The sequence below is a fragment of the Pholcus phalangioides genome, unplaced genomic scaffold (genome assembly GCF_987345545.1).
Source record: "Pholcus phalangioides strain wild (caught in Gottingen) unplaced genomic scaffold, Ppha-v1.0 ptg000013l_1, whole genome shotgun sequence".
Classification (NCBI taxonomy): Eukaryota; Metazoa; Arthropoda; class Arachnida; order Araneae; family Pholcidae; genus Pholcus; species Pholcus phalangioides.
The window spans coordinates 11,083,753-11,106,428 of record NW_028301606.1 but is presented as its reverse complement, the minus strand read 5'-3'; the positions used below and the strand labels follow the sequence as shown (position 1 = coordinate 11,106,428).

The following is a 22,676-nucleotide window of genomic DNA, read 5'->3' as shown; positions in this document are numbered from 1 at the left end:
AAAAGTGATTTAATTATAATTAATTAAATTATAATTTAGTTATAATTATCTTAATCTTATAATTTAATTATAATTATTATTATTTTATTTAAATTAAATTGTTATAATTATATTATATTATATATTTAATTATAATTAATTAAATTATAAAAAATAGAGAAAATGTTTCATAATTGTTAAAAAAAATTAACTAATGAAAAAATAATTTCAGAATTATCGAAAGCAAATTGAGAATCAATAAAAAATTAATAATTAGACAATTTTTTTTTCAGAGATTACGAAAGAAACAATATCAGGGATTCAGAAAAAATTAACGTTTAATGAAAGGAATGATTCAGATTTAATAAAAAAATGCATATTGAACGAAAGAAATTATTCAGAACTAGCAAAAAATTCATTTTTCATCAAAAAAGTAATTTAATAAAATTTATATTTAATGAAACACAAATGATATGCACTGAAAATGTATATTTAATTAAAGAAGTCATTTACACTGAAAATTTATATTTAATTAAAAAAGTCATTTACACTGAAAATTTATATTTAATGAAAGAAATTATACTGAAAATTTATATTTAATGCAAGAAATTATACTGAAAATTTATATTTAATGAAAGAAATTATACTGAAAATTTATATTTAATGCAAGAAATTATACTGAAAATTTATATTTAATGCAAGAAAATATACTGAAAATTTATATTTAATACAAGAAATTATACTGAAAATTTATATTTAATGAAAGAAATTATACTGAAAATTTATATTTAATGCAAGAAATTATACTGAAAATTTATATTTAATGCAAGAAATTATACTGAAAATTTATATTTAATGCAAGAAATTATACTGAAAATTTATATTTAATGAAAGAAATTATACTGAAAATTTATATTTAATGAAAGAAATTATACTGAAAATTTATATTTAATGAAAGAAATTATACTGAAAATTTATATTCAAATGCAAGAAATTATTTATACTGAAAATTTATATTTAATGAAAGAAATGATTCATAATAATGAAAATGCGTATTTGATGTAGTTAAACAATATCACAGGGGTTCAAAAAAATTCATATCTAATGAAGGAAATGATTCAGAATCACTAAAAATACATATTTACTGAAATAAATTATTGAGAATCACTAAAAATTCATATCTAATGAAAGAAATGATTTAATAAACATTCATATTTTTGATGAAAGAAATAATCTCAAGTCCTTGTGAGTCTACTGCCACTAAACCGCACACGCACCTCGTCCATATTCCTCTGCGGAACTTCTAACGAATTGGTACATGTTGGAATGTGTGCGTATGTGTTGTGAACCTGACGTGGAGTTTTGTTTCTGTGTAATGCTTGTTATGTGTAGTGCTGCCGCCTGCCATCAACTTTTCTCACTATGACCGAAGTGTAATGAACGAAAAATGTTATCGTTGAAGACCCGTTGCTCTCTGTGGCGAGACTTTTTAACGGGGAGATCGGCTCGCATTCGCACCTTGAAGTTGGGAACCACAGAAAACCAACTTCAGCCGCCCACCACTGTGGCTACGATGCGGTTCGAACCCGGATCCACGCTATGTGAGTCTGCATAACAGTTCCCAATTCTAGTGTATTATATAATTCGGTATATTATATAATCAACGCATGAAGAAGTTAAGATATTTTGATGTTTACTTCATCTGGATTACATCAGTTGTGTTTTCTCGGCGTCGGCTCACTAGAACGCGCACAACATTGACCAGGAAGATGGTGTTCACCTGAAAGGAATTTTAAACGTTACAGAGAGAAGAAAATATACGTCCACAAGAAAATTCAAATAATTTACGATTACTATTTATAAATCCTCTGATTCGATAACTATAAAATTTCTCTATAAAATCTGAGTAGTACATATGTTACGTGGTAAATGTGATAAATCCGGTTATTATGCACAATCACCGCGCTCATTTTGGTAAATTTGTTTGTTAAATTTCTCTAAATTTATCACTTTTACTGTCAATTGTGCATAGTACAAAAGCGGCGTTGGTGAATTTAATAAATTTCCCTAAATTAACCACTTTTTAGCAATTATGCATACTACCCAAACGTCGTTGGTGAATTCAATGAGTAATTAAAAATATCACTTTTAACATTGACTTTCCATAATACTCAAGCGTCGCGTCGTTAGCAAACACGATAAATCGTACTATATGATACGTTACACATGATAATTCATTCATGTATTGTATCATTATATCGGGGTACGATCGTAAAATTTCTTATCGGGGTCAGTCTATATTCATCACACATACTAGGCTCATTTGTAATTTTTTTTTCATAATTATCAAATTCATCCATTTCACTATGGTATTATGCATAATAAATGCGATAAATTTAAAGTATTTATCAAATTTACCAACGACTCTTGGGTATTATGCATATTCGCCGTTAAAAGTGATAAATTTATCAAACTTACCATGACGATTGGCAAGTATGCATAGTAACAGGTTATTATGAATAATAACCGATTTATCACATTTACCGTAACACATATAAATAATATTAGTTTCAGTATCTTACCCCCAAGGCGACGTACTGAGCGATACTAATGATGTAAATGCAAGGGCATTCTCTGTGGTCAGACCATTTGCCGGTGTCACTGTTGTAATACATGCACACTGACCAGTTGGCCGTCAGTATTAAAGGAATGACTATAGAAGGTAGAAAAGCACTATTTCAGAATAATGAAACATAATAAAATGCGTGTCTCGAACATTCACAGAAAAAATAATTGATCGAAGTGAAAATTCACCAACAAGAGTTCGCCATGAATGGATAAGCGAACGGTCGACCGACGAAGCGAATGACTGAGTTAGCAAGTGACCGAGTCAATCAGAAAGTGAGCGAGTAAGTGAAAAATCGAGCGAGAGTGAGTAAGAAAATTAGCCAACGAGTGGGTAAAATAGCAAATTAGTGAGTAAGTAAGCAAATTAGTGGGAACTAATCAGATGTTCAGTGAGCAAAAAAATTGTTAGTGAGCGAGCAAATGATCGAGTCAGTGAGTGAGTGACCGAATCAGTGACCAAGTAAGAGAGCAAGTTAATGCTTATGTGAATGAGAATTTGGTTGAGCAAGCGAATGAATTAGTGAATAAAGTGAATAAGCTCTTAAGAGTAAGTCAGTCAGTGAGCGAATGGATGATCAAGTGATTGAGTCAGTGAGGAAGCAATTGAGCAAGTGAGTGAGTGAGTGAGTGAGCAAATAGATGATCAAGTGATCGAGTCAGGGAGCAAATGAGTGAGCAAGTGAGCGAATGAATCAAGTAGAGTGAACAGGTCATTTCACTAACTTACTAAATCACTTTAATCGTCACTTTCTCGCTCGTGCAATAGCTCACTCATCCACTTACTCGTTCAAATATTCGCTCGCTTGCTCACTAACTAAATGTTCTTACTCACTTACTTGCTTACTCGCTCGTTGACAGACTCAGTCACCAACTAGCTTACCCATCCTCACTCTTGCTCGGTCACTCACTCGATCTCTCGTTGGTGAGCTTTTATCGGTGAATTTTCCCTTCGATGAATTACACGACAGTAACTTTTCCGTGAATAGGTAAAATAGTCTTCAATCAAAAAAGCGTTGGAATTCTAAATTATCCGGTAGAGGAGACTCACTCCATCCGATGAAATAGTACAGCTTGAAAGGGGCGTCCTTCTCGAATATCCTCACTGTGACTCGGCTGTGCAATAGTAAACCTTCGACGAACATCCATGTGCAGCAAGCAGTCCCGGAAAACATGTATAAAATGATCAGCGATTTGATTATCCAAACCTAACGGAAATAGAAAATTGAAATATGAAATTACAGAGAGAGAGCTTTCCAATTAACACATTGAAATTAAACTTCTCTAACTCAGAAGATTGTAGAGAGAGTTATGTTGGTCCAACAAAGCGGTTCTCAACCTGGGGCCACATATGTGCCCCTCCCCCGGTCCTGGGACAGGGCCACAACTCGATGCTTGGTCAGTCGGGGCAAGCACTTTGGCGTTCCCCTGTAATGTTGAAGGAGAGGTTAGGGGGTGAAATTTGCGCCCTCACTGGTCCAGTGCTCGGGACACCAGATCCGCTTGCTCCCGTGTAGTGGCGGCCCTATCTTGGGATATTCTAGGGAAGGGCGGGGGGCACGGGTTGAAATCAGGTGGAAGGGAATCCACAACAAGTGGCTAAGGGTGCCACAAACAGCTGTGAAGAAATAAAACTTTCATGTAAAATATAGTGGAGAAAATGTAACCACTTTCATAATTCAGCAGAGGTGTGCATAGAACCAAGCCCATCTTAACCCATCGGCCCCTCATGGGGACCCGGGGTCCTAATACGATAAGATCTGGTTCTACGATTTTCTAATGTATGTAAATACGTAAGATGTTATTTCCAGCTAAGTAGGGGCTCCCCCAGAAAATAACTTTGCCCGAGGACCCATGATGTTGAGACGGGCATGCGTAAATACCCCACAAGAAGGCAGCCCAATGAACTCTACCCCAGGGTTGGTGTGGATCCAGTGGTGATATATGGAGGTTTGACTTGTAGGGGATTCGTTGGGGATCACCCCATATTTCACACACACCTTTTTTTTTTTTAATTGGCTCTTGGGAGGTATGATCACCGACCTCCAATGAATTCATTGCTCCAGAGATCGATCCAAATTAATTTATAATGAACAAAATTTTTTTTAATTTCGATCGATCTCTGGAACAATGGATCCAGGAGGTCGGTAATCATACCTCCCAAGAGCCGTTGTATTGATTAAATTCAATTCGGTAAATAGAGAGGTTCTCGCTCGTGAATGAGGCCCTGGATAAGACTGTGGGGGCAGTATAAGCAAATATTGCCCGAAGAGAGGAACCATGAGCTGACAGAGGAATTTTAATGTGGATAAAACCTAATCCTAGCGACACCAAATTCGGGCAACATGCAGAGATGGTGCGCTCACCATTACCAAACAAAATACAGTATTTAAGGAATTTGTTCGTCAGAAATAACGTAAAATCTTATATTTATTAGATTTAAGAAAAACCGTGTATAGTTAACATATTTTGACAATAGATGAGGCTGCAGTCATCTAACATTCATTAGTTGTCAGAAGCTTTTCGAAATACAGGGTGTTTCACAAAAAGGATCATCTGATTCAAAAACATAACTATTCAGCTTTTAATCCGTTTTGATCGAATAATGTATAGGTACAAAGAGGGAAATCACGAGTTTCTCGCAGTTTCCGACAGGTAGTGCTAACGCTCTTCCTTCAGCCGCCACTTCAGTGTTTGTCAAGATTGCGACTGCACAACAGAAATCGTTTTGTGTTCTAAGCTACGCGAAGTGTGAGTCCGTAACAACTTATCATCATGTTTTTCGTCGACAATACCCTGGTGTTGAACTTCCTACCACTCAGAGCGTTACAATGGTATAAAACAATTCCGAGACACGGGTCGTCTGTGTGAAGAGAAATCCCCTGGCCATCCCCGCATGTCAAACAAAAATATGAAGCTCATCCGACATACAGAGTTTCGCACGTATAGTCCACAGAAACCCACTCGCAGTGGATGCAAACATGCTCGCAAAAGTTTGGAACGAATTTGGCTACTGTATAGACATATGCCGTGCATCCCCAGGTGGACGTATCAAGCACCTTTAATATGGTTTGTTAAAAATCTTTATGATTAGCCACGTAATACAGAATTAATCTTAAGTGTCTATGTGTTCAATATTTTTCATAATATACGCATTTCAAATCGGGTGATTCTTTTTGAAACAGCCTGTATATTCTACACAAACACTCACGTATCTTTATGTATCACAATAAAAGTGCCAGTTTTATAAAAAGACATTTTTAAAACTACAGTGCTCACAATGCACGCGCATTTCAGTTGTACAGTGCCATCTGTTGATGAAGATTAGAACTAAACCTGGGAAATATTGTGATTGAAAATTCTACAGATTTCCTAACGAGCATGTGTGAAAGAAAAATTCTCTTCCATTTACTATTTTTGGTGTGCCTTTTTCTGGATACCCTGTATTTATAAGATAGGAAGGACTCCCTAACTTTGAAATGACACGAATTGAAAACAGTGATAGATAGAAAAATTAAAAAGTAATTCTTGTAGTGGGTAGGCCCTGGAATTTTTCAAATACGCCAGTTTGAAAATTAGTAATAATTTTGGCTAGTAGATGGCATCGCAACCTCAGAGCATTGTCCTTTTAACAGTATGTGATATTGAAAACATGGGTCACAAATAATATTGCAATGGTCTCTCTCCTTGCCAAGTAATGACATGACAAAAGTAAAGAGTGAAGTTTAAAGCCCTCTTTTATTTCTCTTTTTTGTTTTATTGCAGACACACAAACACGCAGGAAAATTATGTATCTATGTGGCTCCAAGGGGCATTAGTCCTTCCACGAACCCTCTCAAGGGTAGTATTTTATACATTACATAAATATAAATACAAACACAAAAGCCACAACAGGTTCTACGAGTTGGCTGAAAAATATGGATGTCAATTATAACCAAAATAAACGCATACATCACTAAAGAAAAACAGAGCAAAACTAACAAGAATGCACTGTCTATAAGAAAAGATTATTGTTGTCTTATTGTATGTATGGATAGCTTCTCTACTTATCTTACTATACTATCTTATAGTATAGTAAGATAAATAGATTAAAAGTACGAGAGTACTTTTCTATACTATCGTACTTCGTTTTTAAACGTGTCAATTGGGATAGAATTCATGACCCCCCCCCCCCCCCCGAAGGTAAGCTATTCCATTTATCAACGTCCCTATTAGAAAAAAAATTCCCTGCGACACCACAGCCGAGAGTTGTCCCTTATTAAACGATATACTGTTGTCCCTTCTCGAAGTAGTTGATTGTCGGTATATTAATAAGACATAACATGGTCCATCGTATCCATGTTGCCAATAAGGACACGCGTAGATCTTCTCTGCACCCCTTCAACCAAGTCTATGTCCCTCTGTAGGTTACGGTCTCCAAAACCTTACAGCAACTCCAGTCCAGGACGAACTAAGCCTTGGAAAAGCGGAAAAATATGAAACCATAGATTGGGAGACTTATGCTAACCAGATGAACTGTTAGAGCTGACACAGTATTTTGGGGATTCTTGGGATAATCAATGACGTTTCAAATAACCCCACGAAAAAAAAAAAACCCTGGAAATAAAACGACTGTGGCTCCATCTATTAGTTGAAATTGCAAATAATTCTGCAAACGGTTGTATTTCAAATTCTAGGGCTGCCCATCGAACGTATATAACACTAGTTTCATTTTTTCTATCTATTGCTGTTTCCAAGTTATGTCATTTGGATGAAACACCTCGTATATCACATATTTAAGGCAGAGATTACACGAATACACTATTATTTTTAAAAATAAAACGGCGAAAGATTATCTGATAATTTTTTTTTAAATATTTATACATATTTTCTGAACCAAAAATAAGTCGTGTTAGACGTCAAAATCAAGAAAGAAAAGAGAAAGACATTCTGTCATCCTCTTACGAGAGTATTAAAGGATCGATATCAACTCCATCCGAAAACTCTAGAAGAAAGAATATATATAAAGACATTATTATTTTCTTAAAAAAACTCTCACTTTAGGATCTTGTTACTCACCGTTTGAAGGAACTCCAAAGGAAATGCTTTTGAGAGCCCGAAAGGAAATAGAGTAAATAGTTGTAGCATTAAAGCGATGCACAGGTTACGGTGGACTCTGAGGCGACTGCAGTACAAGCACCTGAAAATTGCAGAATATAACTTGTCTTATCAATAAAATACAATTGGACCGAGCATGACCAGGCTCTATCGCTTACGCGATATTAGCTCATTGCCCCTGAGGACGTGGTTGTGCCGGAGAAAATTCTGAGTTACAAAGGGGGAAAAAATAATACTAATTAGGGTCGCTATCATGGCATCTAAATGATCGCCGGTGTGGTGGTCGAGTGACTTATTCGGTCCGCGAGTAAGCGGGTTCGAACCCCACCGTTGGCTACAGTGGTGGTCGGCTGAAGTTGGTTTTCTGCGGTTCCCAACTTCGAACGAGAATGCGAACCGATCTCGCCGCAGACAGCACAGGCCTACAGCGAAACAATTATTCAATCATTAAACTTCAATCAGAGTTTAAAAAAAAATTGGCGGCAGATGGCGGCAGCAAGCCATTCATAATAAGCATTACACAGAAACAGATTTCACATTAGGTACACAATACACACATGCTTTCAGCTTCCAGCATGGCCCAGGTCTTCTTCGACCGCCCGCTAAAATCTCTCCATTGAGACAGAGCGGCGGGCCATGATCCGCTTAAGAGGAAGAGGATCTAAATAATTCCTAGTCGTGTATGTGTCAAATCATACACAATTACGAAAAAAACATGTGCGAGGTCAGACATTTTACGAAAAAAATCAGATTATAAGGAGTTCGGGGGGGGGCCTATATTAGGGTACCTAGAATTCCCTTAGACCAGTGTTTCCCCAAATTGGGCAATATCGCCCCCTGGTGGGCTATGGAATAGTCCAGGGGGCGATGGAAGCTACGGGTATAACATAGGATCCTATGGGTTCGCTTGAGTTGGGGGCGATGAGAGAAAAAGATTTTCAGAAGAAGGGGGCGATGGAACACAGAAAGTTTGGGAAACTATGCCTTAGACCAGTGGTTCTCAACCGGTGCTCCGCGGAGCCCTTGAGGCTCCTGTGCGCTCCCCAAGTGCTCCGCGGCCGCTCGAGGAAAATAACAGTAATTTGAAAAAAAAATAATTATAATTACTTTAGAATAATAAAAATAAATCAGTAATTTTGCTGAATAAGTAAAAAATAGATCTACGGGGCTCCGCCACAGAAATTATATGCAAAAAGGGCTCCGCGAGTCATGCACATTCAGATACACTTTCAAAAAACCGTAACGAAAACGATCAGATTATACAAGGAATTCGCAATCAGTTCTAACCGGTACGCGTGTATTCCCCCCTCCCTTATTTTTATGTGCAGGGTGGCCCATCCAAATTCGTAAATAGGTTAAAAATTCATATAAATCTAAGTAATTTTTGTGTTTTTGAATGTTATTTGCTAAAAAAAATATTCTCAGAGAGCACTGCACGAAATCAAATCAGAACGCCATAAAATGTTAAAACGCAGGGTGTGCGATATCATATAACAGCTCATTTCTGATTTTCCTGTCACTGGCACTTAAACAAGATTTTCATTTGTGATGCTGACATTGGTGGGTAAAAGCACTATTGGTGGAGTTGTTTTACCTAGGCCACACACGATTTGCTGCTGAAGCTTTACGTACGTTTCGGACACGTAAAGAGATTGAAGAAAGTTCTGTGATGTGCTTTCGTGCAGCGTCATCTATTTCCAAAAATTTGAAACATTTTTCCCAAGATTTAAAAAAAAATCCCCTTTCGGTGAGAACAACTTTTTCTCAAACCGCATTAAAATATACCAATTCTTTCCATTTGAAATTTTAAACTATTTACGAATTTATGAATTTATGGCACACCCTGTATGTATATCACCGTAACGTTGTGAATAAAATTTTTCTCTTGGATTCTCGTTAAATTTTCATCCGAATATCCCTCGTAATCGAGAAGTTTTTAAAATATTTTAAATTTTTTTCAAAGATTTATAAAAAGAAATCTATAAAAATTTATATTGGTAACAGTTGTAGCTTTTCGGGGAAATTTCGGATTATCGGATTAGGTCTTTTTCCCGTCTTTCTCTCCTACTCCATCTACATTTTCCCACCGGATTAAAACTAGTATTTCGAAGAATCCTCCATCGTAAATTCATCTGTTATTACTTTAACATCGACCTCAAAACGTGAATTCCGTCCCGTTTTTTTTCTTTAAGAGAAGCGAACGAGCACCAGTAAATCGAAAAGAAAATTCCATTGGGGGAGAAAAAGCCGATTCGATAGGAAAGAATTTCCGGAAAACCGGGAATATTCTCGGCGATGACAGAAATTCGAATTTTGAAAACGAGTCACAGAAAGAAACTTCATTTCCAGACGTTACCAAAAATAGTCAACGTTATAACGAGAGAATTGCTCTATCCCGTTTCCGAGGTGTAAACTCTACAAACTTGCACATCCGATAGCCAAAGATTAAGGTAAACACTTGACCTGTATTTTTCGAGATATTCCTGTATTTTCCCGTAATTTTTGGCCATCGCGTTTCATAAAAATGTCCGGTTTTTTTTTTCCAACGAAGCTAGCTTACTTGAATTTGTAAATTTTACTGAAATTATGGATTTAGATAATTTTCATTACTTTTAAATTAATTATGTGACGATAATTCTGTGGTATTTGGTCAAAACATGATATCTCCAAAAAATGGCCTTTTGATGTAAATGTGAGTCTTTCTAATAATAAATAATTAGAAGTGAGTTAAATGCACAAATACGTGCGTACGGCCAAACAACAAGCTGATGTATAATATTTTCATTTGTATTTGTGTGTATATGCTTTATTTTTGATTTTTAAATAGCAATGAAAATGCTTATATATCAAACATATTTTGAAGTCATCATGTTCTGACCAAACACCATATAATTATGGATACAAGTACAGTAATACCCCTGATAACGGACATAGATGCGGTAACCCCTCTTTACCGCCGAATTTTTTTGTCCCGCTGGTGTCCGCAAAGAGAGATTTTATTGTATTTATATCACACATTTATTTTCCACTTATCGCTTATTATCCGATCGTTTCAGCTATTCATGACAATTTTCTTCTTCATATATTTTTGGCAACGTTTTCGGAGAAAATTAGTGCAATCCCATATTTTCTATTATTCAAGACCTCAATTCCCCGTATTTGCTCGATAAAAATCCAGCCAGCGTGGAAATGCACTTTTGGTGTTGATTGAGGAGCGAGAAATTGTCGTATTTCTTATTATCCGATATATATATATATATACATATATATGTATATATATACAGGGTGATTATAAAAAAACTATCCCGACATATGGGCCCCTAACTATCATACCATTTACAGAAACTGAATGAAATTTTGGCATAAGGTATTTTGATGTATGCGCTGAAGAATGATATGGAAAACAACAGTGTCACTCTAACAGTTACGGTTACAGTGAGAAAATTTCGAAAATATCAAATGGCAACACCAAGTTTTTTGTATTGGAATGTGATCTCCATTGTGAAAAACCCTAAAAAGCGTTCGAACGGCAACTGTAGCATGAAAATCGCCGGCGGTAGATAGGCTAAAAGTGAGGACAACCAATAAGGACAGAGAAGCAGCATAAAATAAAGCATTTTATTGTTTCACAAATTTTCCACATGACCTTGTGGAGGACTAATCAGGATGGGATCTCAGCCGAAGAAACGGCGTGACGAATGAAACGAACATTAATGCTCTGGTGCACGGCAAAGTCCTTTTTACTTTTTCCTTGCCTAGCTCCGGGGATTTTCGTGCTACAGGTGCCATTCCAACGCTATTTAGTGTTTTTCAGTATGCATTCCAATACAAAAAACTTGGTGTTGCCATTTGATATTTTCGAAATTTTCTCACTGTAACCGTAACTGTTAGAGTGACACTGTTGTTTTCCATATCATTCTTGAGCGCATACATTAAAATACCTTATGCCAAAATTTCATTCAGTTTCTGTGAATGGTATGATAGTTAGGGGGCCCATATGCCGGGGTAGTTTTTTTTATAATCACCCCGTATATGTATATATATGTTACCGGCAAAGTATGAAATCCAGGCATTCTATAGAATGCCTAGGCATTGTATAGAATGCCTGGTCGTTTCAGGCAAAGTATGAAATACCGGTTTTATTCTATACTTTGCCTAGGCATTCTATAGAATGACTAGTCATTCTATAGAATGCCTAAACACAATCCAGGCAAAGTATGAAATATCTTCTTCCAACAAATCTCTTTAGAGGCGGTATAAAATATTACATAAAATTAAAATTTCACAGAATTTTCTTTTTTTTTTCCGGAAACGTTTCCCTTTCGCTCTCGTGAAAAAGGATCTGTTGAGGGGCGGTATAAAATATTACAATTTCTTCGAATTAAAATTTCGCAGAATTTTCGCCATTTTTTCCCGGAAACGTTTCCCTTTCGCTCTCGTGAAAAAGGATCTGTTGAGGGGCGGTATAAAATATTACAATTTCTTCGAATTAAAATTTCGCAGAATTTTCGCCATTTTTTCCCGGAAACGTTTCCCTTTCGCTCTCGTGAAAACGGATCTGTTGAGGGGCGGTACAAAATATTACAATTTCTTCGAATTAAAATTTCGCAGAATTTTCGTCATTTTTTTCCGGAAACGTTTCCCTTTCGCTCTCGTGAAAAAGGATCTGTTGAGGGGCGGTATAAAATATTACAATTTCTTCGAATTAAAATTTCACAGAATTTTCTTTTTTTTTTCCGGAAACGTTTCCCTTTCGCTCTCGTGAAAAAGGATCTGTTGAGGGGCGGTATAAAATATTACAATTTCTTCGAATTAAAATTTCGCAGAATTTTCGCCATTTTTTCCCGGAAACGTTTCCCTTTCGCTCTCGTGAAAAAGGATCTGTTGAGGGGCGGTATAAAATATTACAATTTCTTCGAATTAAAATTTCGCAGAATTTTCGCCATTTTTTCCCGGAAACGTTTCCCTTTCGCTCTCGTGAAAACGGATCTGTTGAGGGGCGGTATAAAATATTACAATTTCTTCGAATTAAAATTTCGCAGAATTTTCGTCATTTTTTTCCGGAAACGTTTCCCTTTCGCTCTCGTGAAAGAGGATCTGTTGAGGGGCGGTATAAAATATTACAATTTCTTCGAATTAAAATTTCGCAGAATTTTCGCCATTTTTTCCCGGAAACGTTTCCCTTTCGCTCTCGTGAAAAAGGATCTGTTGAGGGGCGGTATAAAATATTACAATTTCTTCGAATTAAAATTTCGCAGAATTTTCGCCATTTTTTCCCGGAAACGTTTCCCTTTCGCTCTCGTGAAAACGGATCTGTTGAGGGGCGGTACAAAATATTACAATTTCTTCGAATTAAAATTTCGCAGAATTTTCGTCATTTTTTTCCGGAAACGTTTCCCTTTCGCTCTCGTGAAAGAGGATCTGTTGAGGGGCGGTATAAAATATTACAATTTCTTCGAATTAAAATTTCGCAGAATTTTCGCCATTTTTTCCCGGAAACGTTTCCCTTTCGCTCTCGTGAAAAAGGATCTGTTGAGGGGCGGTATAAAATATTACAATTTCTTCGAATTAAAATTTCGCAGAATTTTCGCCATTTTTTCCCGGAAACGTTTCCCTTTCGCTCTCGTGAAAACGGATCTGTTGAGGGGCGGTATAAAATATTACAATTTCTTCGAATTAAAATTTCGCAGAATTTTCGCCATTTTTTCCCGGAAACGTTTCCCTTTCGCTCTCGTGAAAAAGGATCTGTTGAGGGGCGGTATAAAATATTACAATTTCTTCGAATTAAAATTTCGCAGAATTTTCGCCATTTTTTCCCGGAAACGTTTCCCTTTCGCTCTCGTGAAAAAGGATCTGTTGAGGGGCGGTATAAAATATTACAATTTCTTCGAATTAAAATTTCGCAGAATTTTCGTCATTTTTTCCCGGAAACGTTTCCCTTTCGCTCTCGTGAAAACGGATCTGTTGAGGGGCGGTATAAAATATTACAATTTCTTCGAATTAAAATTTCGCAGAATTTTCGCCATTTTTTCCCGGAAACGTTTCCCTTTCGCTCTCGTGAAAACGGATCTGTTGAGGGGCGGTATAAAATATTACAATTTCTTCGAATTAAAATTTCGCAGAATTTTCGCCATTTTTTCCCGGAAACGTTTCCCTTTCGCTCTCGTGAAAAAGGATCTGTTGAGGGGCGGTATAAAATATTACAATTTCTTCGAATTAAAATTTCGCAGAATTTTCGTCATTTTTTCCCGGAAACGTTTCCCTTTCGCTCTCGTGAAAACGGATCTGCTGAGGGGCGGTATAAAATATTACAATTTCTTCGAATTAAAATTTCGCAGAATTTTCGCCATTTTTTCCCGGAAACGTTTCCCTTTCGCTCTCGTGAAAACGGATCTGTTGAGGGGCGGTATAAAATATTACAATTTCTTCGAATTAAAATTTCGCAGAATTTTCGCCATTTTTTCCCGGAAACGTTTCCCTTTCGCTCTCGTGAAAAAGGATCTGTTGAGGGGCGGTATAAAATATTACAATTTCTTCGAATTAAAATTTCGCAGAATTTTCGCCATTTTTTCCCGGAAACGTTTCCCTTTCGCTCTCGTGAAAACGGATCTGTTGAGGGGCGGTATAAAATATTACAATTTCTTCGAATTAAAATTTCGCAGAATTTTCGTCATTTTTTTCCGGAAACGTTTCCCTTTCGCTCTCGTGAAAGAGGATCTGTTGAGGGGCGGTATAAAATATTACAATTTCTTCGAATTAAAATTTCGCAGAATTTTCGCCATTTTTTCCCGGAAACGTTTCCCTTTCGCTCTCGTGAAAAAGGATCTGTTGAGGGGCGGTATAAAATATTACAATTTCTTCGAATTAAAATTTCGCAGAATTTTCGCCATTTTTTCCCGGAAACGTTTCCCTTTCGCTCTCGTGAAAACGGATCTGTTGAGGGGCGGTATAAAATATTACAATTTCTTCGAATTAAAATTTCGCAGAATTTTCGTCATTTTTTTCCGGAAACGTTTCCCTTTCGCTCTCGTGAAAGAGGATCTGTTGAGGGGCGGTATAAAATATTACAATTTCTTCGAATTAAAATTTCGCAGAATTTTCGCCATTTTTTCCCGGAAACGTTTCCCTTTCGCTCTCGTGAAAAAGGATCTGTTGAGGGGCGGTATAAAATATTACAATTTCTTCGAATTAAAATTTCGCAGAATTTTCGTCATTTTTTCCCGGAAACGTTTCCCTTTCGCTCTCGTGAAAACGGATCTGTTGAGGGGCGGTATAAAATATTACAATTTCTTCGAATTAAAATTTCGCAGAATTTTCGCCATTTTATCCCGGAAACGTTTCCCTTTCGCTCTCGTGAAAACGGATCTGTTGAGGGGCGGTATAAAATATTACAATTTCTTCGAATTAAAATTTCGCAGAATTTTCGCCATTTTTTCCCGGAAACGTTTCCCTTTCGCTCTCGTGAAAAAGGATCTGTTGAGGGGCGGTATAAAATATTACAATTTCTTCGAATTAAAATTTCGCAGAATTTTCGCCATTTTTTCCCGGAAACGTTTCCCTTTCGCTCTCGTGAAAACGGATCTGTTGAGGGGCGGTATAAAATATTACAATTTCTTCGAATTAAAATTTCGCAGAATTTTCGCCATTTTTTCCCGGAAACGTTTCCCTTTCGCTCTCGTGAAAAAGGATCTGTTGAGGGGCGGTATAAAATATTACAATTTCTTCGAATTAAAATTTCGCAGAATTTTCGCCATTTTTTCCCGGAAACGTTTCCCTTTCGCTCTCGTGAAAAAGGATCTGTTGAGGGGCGGTATAAAATATTACAATTTCTTCGAATTAAAATTTCGCAGAATTTTCGTCATTTTTTCCCGGAAACGTTTCCCTTTCGCTCTCGTGAAAACGGATCTGTTGAGGGGCGGTATAAAATATTACAATTTCTTCGAATTAAAATTTCGCAGAATTTTCGCCATTTTTTCCCGGAAACGTTTCCCTTTCGCTCTCGTGAAAACGGATCTGTTGAGGGGCGGTATAAAATATTACAATTTCTTCGAATTAAAATTTCGCAGAATTTTCTTCATTTTTTCCCGGAAACGTTTCCCTTTCGCTCTCGTGAAAAAGGATCTGTTGAGGGGCGGTATAAAATATTACAATTTCTTCGAATTAAAATTTCGCAGAATTTTCCTAATTTTTTCCCGGAAACGTTTCCCTTTCGCTCTCGTGAAAAAGGATCTGTTGAGGGGCGGTATAAAATATTACAATTTCTTCGAATTAAAATTTCGCAGAATTTTCGTCATTTTTTTCCGGAAACGTTTCCCTTTCGCTCTCGTGAAAGAGGATCTGTTGAGGGGCGGTATAAAATATTACAATTTCTTCGAATTAAAATTTCGCAGAATTTTCGCCATTTTTTCCCGGAAACGTTTCCCTTTCGCTCTCGTGAAAAAGGATCTGTTGAGGGGCGGTATAAAATATTACAATTTCTTCGAATTAAAATTTCGCAGAATTTTCGCCATTTTTTCCCGGAAACGTTTCCCTTTCGCTCTCGTGAAAACGGATCTGTTGAGGGGCGGTACAAAATATTACAATTTCTTCGAATTAAAATTTCGCAGAATTTTCGTCATTTTTTTCCGGAAACGTTTCCCTTTCGCTCTCGTGAAAGAGGATCTGTTGAGGGGCGGTATAAAATATTACAATTTCTTCGAATTAAAATTTCGCAGAATTTTCGCCATTTTTTCCCGGAAACGTTTCCCTTTCGCTCTCGTGAAAAAGGATCTGTTGAGGGGCGGTATAAAATATTACAATTTCTTCGAATTAAAATTTCGCAGAATTTTCGCCATTTTTTCCCGGAAACGTTTCCCTTTCGCTCTCGTGAAAACGGATCTGTTGAGGGGCGGTATAAAATATTACAATTTCTTCGAATTAAAATTTCGCAGAATTTTCGCCATTTTTTCCCGGAAACGTTTCCCTTTCGCTCTCGTGAAAAAGGATCTGTTGAGGGGCGGTATAAAATATTACAATTTCTTCGAATTAAAATTTCGCAGAATTTTCGCCATTTTTTCCCGGAAACGTTTCCCTTTCGCTCTCGTGAAAAAGGATCTGTTGAGGGGCGGTATAAAATATTACAATTTCTTCGAATTAAAATTTCGCAGAATTTTCGTCATTTTTTCCCGGAAACGTTTCCCTTTCGCTCTCGTGAAAACGGATCTGTTGAGGGGCGGTATAAAATATTACAATTTCTTCGAATTAAAATTTCGCAGAATTTTCGCCATTTTTTCCCGGAAACGTTTCCCTTTCGCTCTCGTGAAAACGGATCTGTTGAGGGGCGGTATAAAATATTACAATTTCTTCGAATTAAAATTTCGCAGAATTTTCGCCATTTTTTCCCGGAAACGTTTCCCTTTCGCTCTCGTGAAAAAGGATCTGTTGAGGGGCGGTATAAAATATTACAATTTCTTCGAATTAAAATTTCGCAGAATTTTCGCCATTTTTTCCCGGAAACGTTTCCCTTTCGCTCTCGTGAAAACGGATCTGTTGAGGGGCGGTATAAAATATTACAATTTCTTCGAATTAAAATTTCGCAGAATTTTCGTCATTTTTTTCCGGAAACGTTTCCCTTTCGCTCTCGTGAAAGAGGATCTGTTGAGGGGCGGTATAAAATATTACAATTTCTTCAAATTAAAATTTCGCAGAATTTTCGCCATTTTTTCCCGGAAACGTTTCCCTTTCGCTCTCGTGAAAAAGGATCTGTTGAGGGGCGGTATAAAATATTACAATTTCTTCGAATTAAAATTTCGCAGAATTTTCGCCATTTTTTCCCGGAAACGTTTCCCTTTCGCTCTCGTGAAAACGGATCTGTTGAGGGGCGGTATAAAATATTACAATTTCTTCGAATTAAAATTTCGCAGAATTTTCGTCATTTTTTTCCGGAAACGTTTCCCTTTCGCTCTCGTGAAAGAGGATCTGTTGAGGGGCGGTATAAAATATTACAATTTCTTCGAATTAAAATTTCGCAGAATTTTCGCCATTTTTTCCCGGAAACGTTTCCCTTTCGCTCTCGTGAAAAAGGATCTGTTGAGGGGCGGTATAAAATATTACAATTTCTTCGAATTAAAATTTCGCAGAATTTTCGTCATTTTTTCCCGGAAACGTTTCCCTTTCGCTCTCGTGAAAACGGATCTGTTGAGGGGCGGTATAAAATATTACAATTTCTTCGAATTAAAATTTCGCAGAATTTTCGCCATTTTTTCCCGGAAACGTTTCCCTTTCGCTCTCGTGAAAACGGATCTGTTGAGGGGCGGTATAAAATATTACAATTTCTTCGAATTAAAATTTCGCAGAATTTTCGCCATTTTTTCCCGGAAACGTTTCCCTTTCGCTCTCGTGAAAAAGGATCTGTTGAGGGGCGGTATAAAATATTACAATTTCTTCGAATTAAAATTTCGCAGAATTTTCGCCATTTTTTCCCGGAAACGTTTCCCTTTCGCTCTCGTGAAAACGGATCTGTTGATGGGCGGTATAAAATATTACAATTTCTTCGAATTAAAATTTCGCAGAATTTTCGCCATTTTTTCCCGGAAACGTTTCCCTTTCGCTCTCGTGAAAAAGGATCTGTTGAGGGGCGGTATAAAATATTACAATTTCTTCGAATTAAAATTTCGCAGAATTTTCGCCATTTTTTCCCGGAAACGTTTCCCTTTCGCTCTCGTGAAAAAGGATCTGTTGAGGGGCGGTATAAAATATTACAATTTCTTCGAATTAAAATTTCGCAGAATTTTCGTCATTTTTTCCCGGAAACGTTTCCCTTTCGCTCTCGTGAAAACGGATCTGTTGAGGGGCGGTATAAAATATTACAATTTCTTCGAATTAAAATTTCGCAGAATTTTCGCCATTTTTTCCCGGAAACGTTTCCCTTTCGCTCTCGTGAAAACGGATCTGTTGAGGGGCGGTATAAAATATTACAATTTCTTCGAATTAAAATTTCGCAGAATTTTCTTCATTTTTTCCCGGAAACGTTTCCCTTTCGCTCTCGTGAAAAAGGATCTGTTGAGGGGCGGTATAAAATATTACAATTTCTTCGAATTAAAATTTCGCAGAATTTTCCTAATTTTTTCCCGGAAACGTTTCCCTTTCGCTCTCGTGAAAAAGGATCTGTTGAGGGGCGGTATAAAATATTACAATTTCTTCGAATTAAAATTTCGCAGAATTTTCGCCATTTTTTCCCGGAAACGTTTCCCTTTCGCTCTCGTGAAAACGGATCTGTTGAGGGGCGGTATAAAATATTACAATTTCTTCGAATTAAAATTTCGCAGAATTTTCTTCATTTTTTCCCGGAAACGTTTCCCTTTCGCTCTCGTGAAAAAGGATCTGTTGAGGGGCGGTATAAAATATTACAATTTCTTCGAATTAAAATTTCGCAGAATTTTCCTAATTTTTTCCCGGAAACGTTTCCCTTTCGCTCTCGTGAAAAAGGATCTGTTGAGGTTCGTAATTTTTTCCGAAAACATGCATTGGCCAGGGATGACTTCCATTCTTATTCGTGTATAATCGCACCATTTGATCCACGATGTCGACTCCATATTTAATTTCGTTATTGTAGGCAACTGTTTCTGGGGTCTTTTTCACGTTTTCGTTGATAGTGACATCAGTATGAAGTGAACTCAAAACTAGAACATTTTTAATTTTTTTTTTCTCTGATAAGATGTCAGCGTGATATCAGTTCCAGTTTTGAATACTATCGACGAGTATAGATTCTGTGTTCCTGTTTTTGCAGTTGGAGGTACCTCACGACGGTCTTTTTGAAGGGTCCCAACCAAGCTTGTCCTTTTCAAAAATGCACATAATCTCAGTGATGTAAAATAATCATCTTTTTTTGTTTGTTTCGACATTCTCCTAGATAAGGTTTGACTAATCGAATTACATATTCATAGACAAGTTGATTTGCTGGTCTGGTGTTATCTGTCCCAGTGTAATCGAAACTGATTTTCTGTCCATTCAGAATATATTTGGAATCAACGCAGGCAAGAAGCCAGAATTTTATCCCAAATTTGTCTGGCTTACTTGGGATATACTGTGTAAATGGACATCTTGCTTTTGAGGGTAGAAGTTGTTCGTCCACAGTTAGATTGGGCCCTGGTTTGTAGCAAGTCGCACTGTATTCTATGAATGAAATCCATAGTGAACATGCAAGAGAAAATTGGTCAGATCGAATCGCATGAATTTCAAAATTTCTTTGAAACGATATCTTGTCATTGTTTGGGGAAAAAATAGAGGACCCCAAATCTCGACGACCACAATGAATTCAGTAGGAAGTTTTTTGCACCTCTTGCATACATAATGGATATCGTTGCATCCAGTTCAAGCAAAGAAACTGATCAAGAAGTTTCATTTAGACGACGATGGGCTTCAGCTTCTGTATATGTCGAATCATTTTGTCGCAGAAAATAAGGCGTCACGAACCCAGAACACTTTCATTTATGTTTTTTGAACGCATAAAATGTGGGGCCTTGATTTTCTCTCAATATATTTTGTGATCCTCGACATCCTAAAGTTGAGGAAGGTTCTATGATTTTCCATATGCTCCCATCTGCTGCAGTTTCTTAGATCGTTTCTGTGGCTTCAACGAGTTATAATGAGTCACACCACTGTCATTTTCTGCACACGAGAGCTAATTAGACCGGGACCTACAATTTATTGCCGACTCCGAACGGCAAGCTTGTTTCTAAGCTCATCGAGAGGTTGGTGCACTAACTCCTCAATGGGGGACTTCATGCGGTCAAGTCGCCGTGTCTGTTGTACCCCTGTGCCAGGAAAGTTTTCTGACAAAGACGAACCGGGTATCAAACTCGCGACACCTCTAAACATCCTTTGGTACTTTATGCGAGTATCTTATCGACCTGGGCTACCGCGCCCGAGAAATAATTTTATATTGATTTAAATCTTCATCAGAGCCGCTACTTTCTTCACTACAGTTCGACATAGGGAAGGTCTATGCTCTTCTGCACTTTCATCATAACTGCTTCCAGAGTTTCTCTCATCTAATGGAGCATCTCCTGGAGTATTTCTTCAGTAAATATACGTTTTCTCGTCATTCTATACCAATGTGTCCCAAAGTGGGCGATATCGCCTCCTGGTGGGCGATAGAAAGGGCCAAGGGGGCGATAGAAGCCACGGGTATAACATAGGATACTATGGGTTCGTTTGAGTTGGGGGATGATGAGGGAAAAATTTATCTGAAGAAGGGGGCGATGGAACAAAAAGTTTGGGAAACTATGTTCTAAACTAACTGTTTGAGAAGATCACATGCACTCAAATTTTCTACGTCCCAGAATAAACAATTTAACGGATAATATGGCAAGAATGCTTGACAAAAACCAAAAATCACACACCTGCTGACGACACTTGCAGAGAAGAATGAGAGGAAAAGAAAGGTCACACACAAGGTCAAATGCAAAAAAGACTTTCAGAAGGATTATAACCTACTTAGAAATCAATTGTGACGACGATAGTAGTATTTACCGCATATTGTGCTAGAATATAAGGAAGGGTCACTATGGCCCCCTTCGGTCTTTCTAGGTATATCGCTCGTAGCTTCGTTGTTAAAAAAGATAACGAAAGGAAGCTTTGGTATACAATAAGAACATGCTAAATCAGGAAAAGTCCAGAAATTCCAGGTGGTTCGGTTTATTCTTAGCAGAGATATGTAAGCTTAAACAGCGTGCAGCGTCAAAAAAGACCCCCGTTTCGTCTTTCTGTTAATATTTCATCATTGATAAATGGAACTTGCAAATGTGGATTATGCGATATCATTTTGTCTTGAAGTAACCGAAATTTTCATCTACGGATTTATGAACAAAAAATATAATGTATAAAGCGCCCGTTAACTCATCTGTTCGAGGGAAAGTGACCGTGGTATGTCGGTCACGGAAAACAAATTGGTATACGTAGGTTTACCATATTTTATCGGTGGAAATACGGGAGATAGAGATCCTAAGTAAAGAATTGCTTATTGTTAGGCCGACCATATTTGCTCAAGAAAAATACGTGAAATTGGGATTCGAAATACGGGAAAATGTGGGACAATGTCAATTATCGCTAAATGATGCCAAAAGTAAGCGAAGTCGTTAACTCGTGCTAAAATCACAGAAAATTCGCCAATCGCGAGAAATAAAGCGCCACTTCAAATTGCAGTGAATTAAAAAAAAACATGACAAATGTGTGGGATGAATATTCTTGTTTTTAGTCTCTTAATGAGGCTTTTTGAATCACGTGATATTTCCCTTTTTCTGGAGGGACATACATGGTAACCAATATGGCGACTTCCTGCGCAACTCATGAAAGATATAAATCAAAATTAAAGAAACGTAGAAATGAATTGGTTTTTTTTTCTTTTTGATGGGTGCTAGATATTTCGAAAATTTTCTTGAAGCTCAAGTTATCGATTTGCCTGCTTTTGCTTCAAAAAATGCTTGATTAAAGCTGCGGAATTTCTTCAGTGTAATTTATGGGCCCATAATTAACTTCAAAACATCCTAAACTATATAGATTGATGATATTGGATGTTATAAAACAATACAGAAGTATTAATTCTCATTTTTGTGCTTGAGAAGATATAAATCAATGTTATTGCATGAATTTCTAACTCAAAAGTAGGTCCGGCTAATTATTTTATATTTAATTTTTTGTGCTTCATATTTCTAACCGAACTCAGTTTTTCGAGAATTCAGTTCAATTTTTAAAATTATTGATGAGGCGAAAAACCCTACTAAATTTCCACATTTCTAAGGTAAATTCGACAATTTTAACATTGCTTTCCATGGGAAAAACATGCTGTGCTTGTCCCTCCAAGTGATACTGATGATCATAGGCGTACGCAGAATTTTCTCGAGGGGGAATTGAGATTTTTTTACCTTCTGAGGGGGTTTTACCTTTTTTCCTGTAAAATAACACTATAATCTTGGCTCGGAGAGGGGGGGGGGGTT

General features: G+C 37.1%; 1 protein-coding gene across 1 annotated transcript in view; it reads right to left on the bottom strand.

Moving 5' to 3' along the window:
* LOC149078594 (PDF receptor-like) overlaps positions 1 to 22,676 on the bottom strand; it is an 89,735-nt gene that overhangs the window by 4,133 nt on the left and 62,926 nt on the right. The window contains exons 5-8 of the mRNA XM_089240711.1: positions 7,663 to 7,783; positions 3,656 to 3,812; positions 2,562 to 2,692; positions 1,677 to 1,759 (exon numbers count right to left, since the gene is read on the bottom strand). Of these exons, the coding sequence (XP_089096837.1) occupies positions 1,677 to 1,759; positions 2,562 to 2,692; positions 3,656 to 3,812; positions 7,663 to 7,783 (492 nt within the window). The remainder of the gene's footprint in view (positions 1 to 1,676; positions 1,760 to 2,561; positions 2,693 to 3,655; positions 3,813 to 7,662; positions 7,784 to 22,676) is intronic.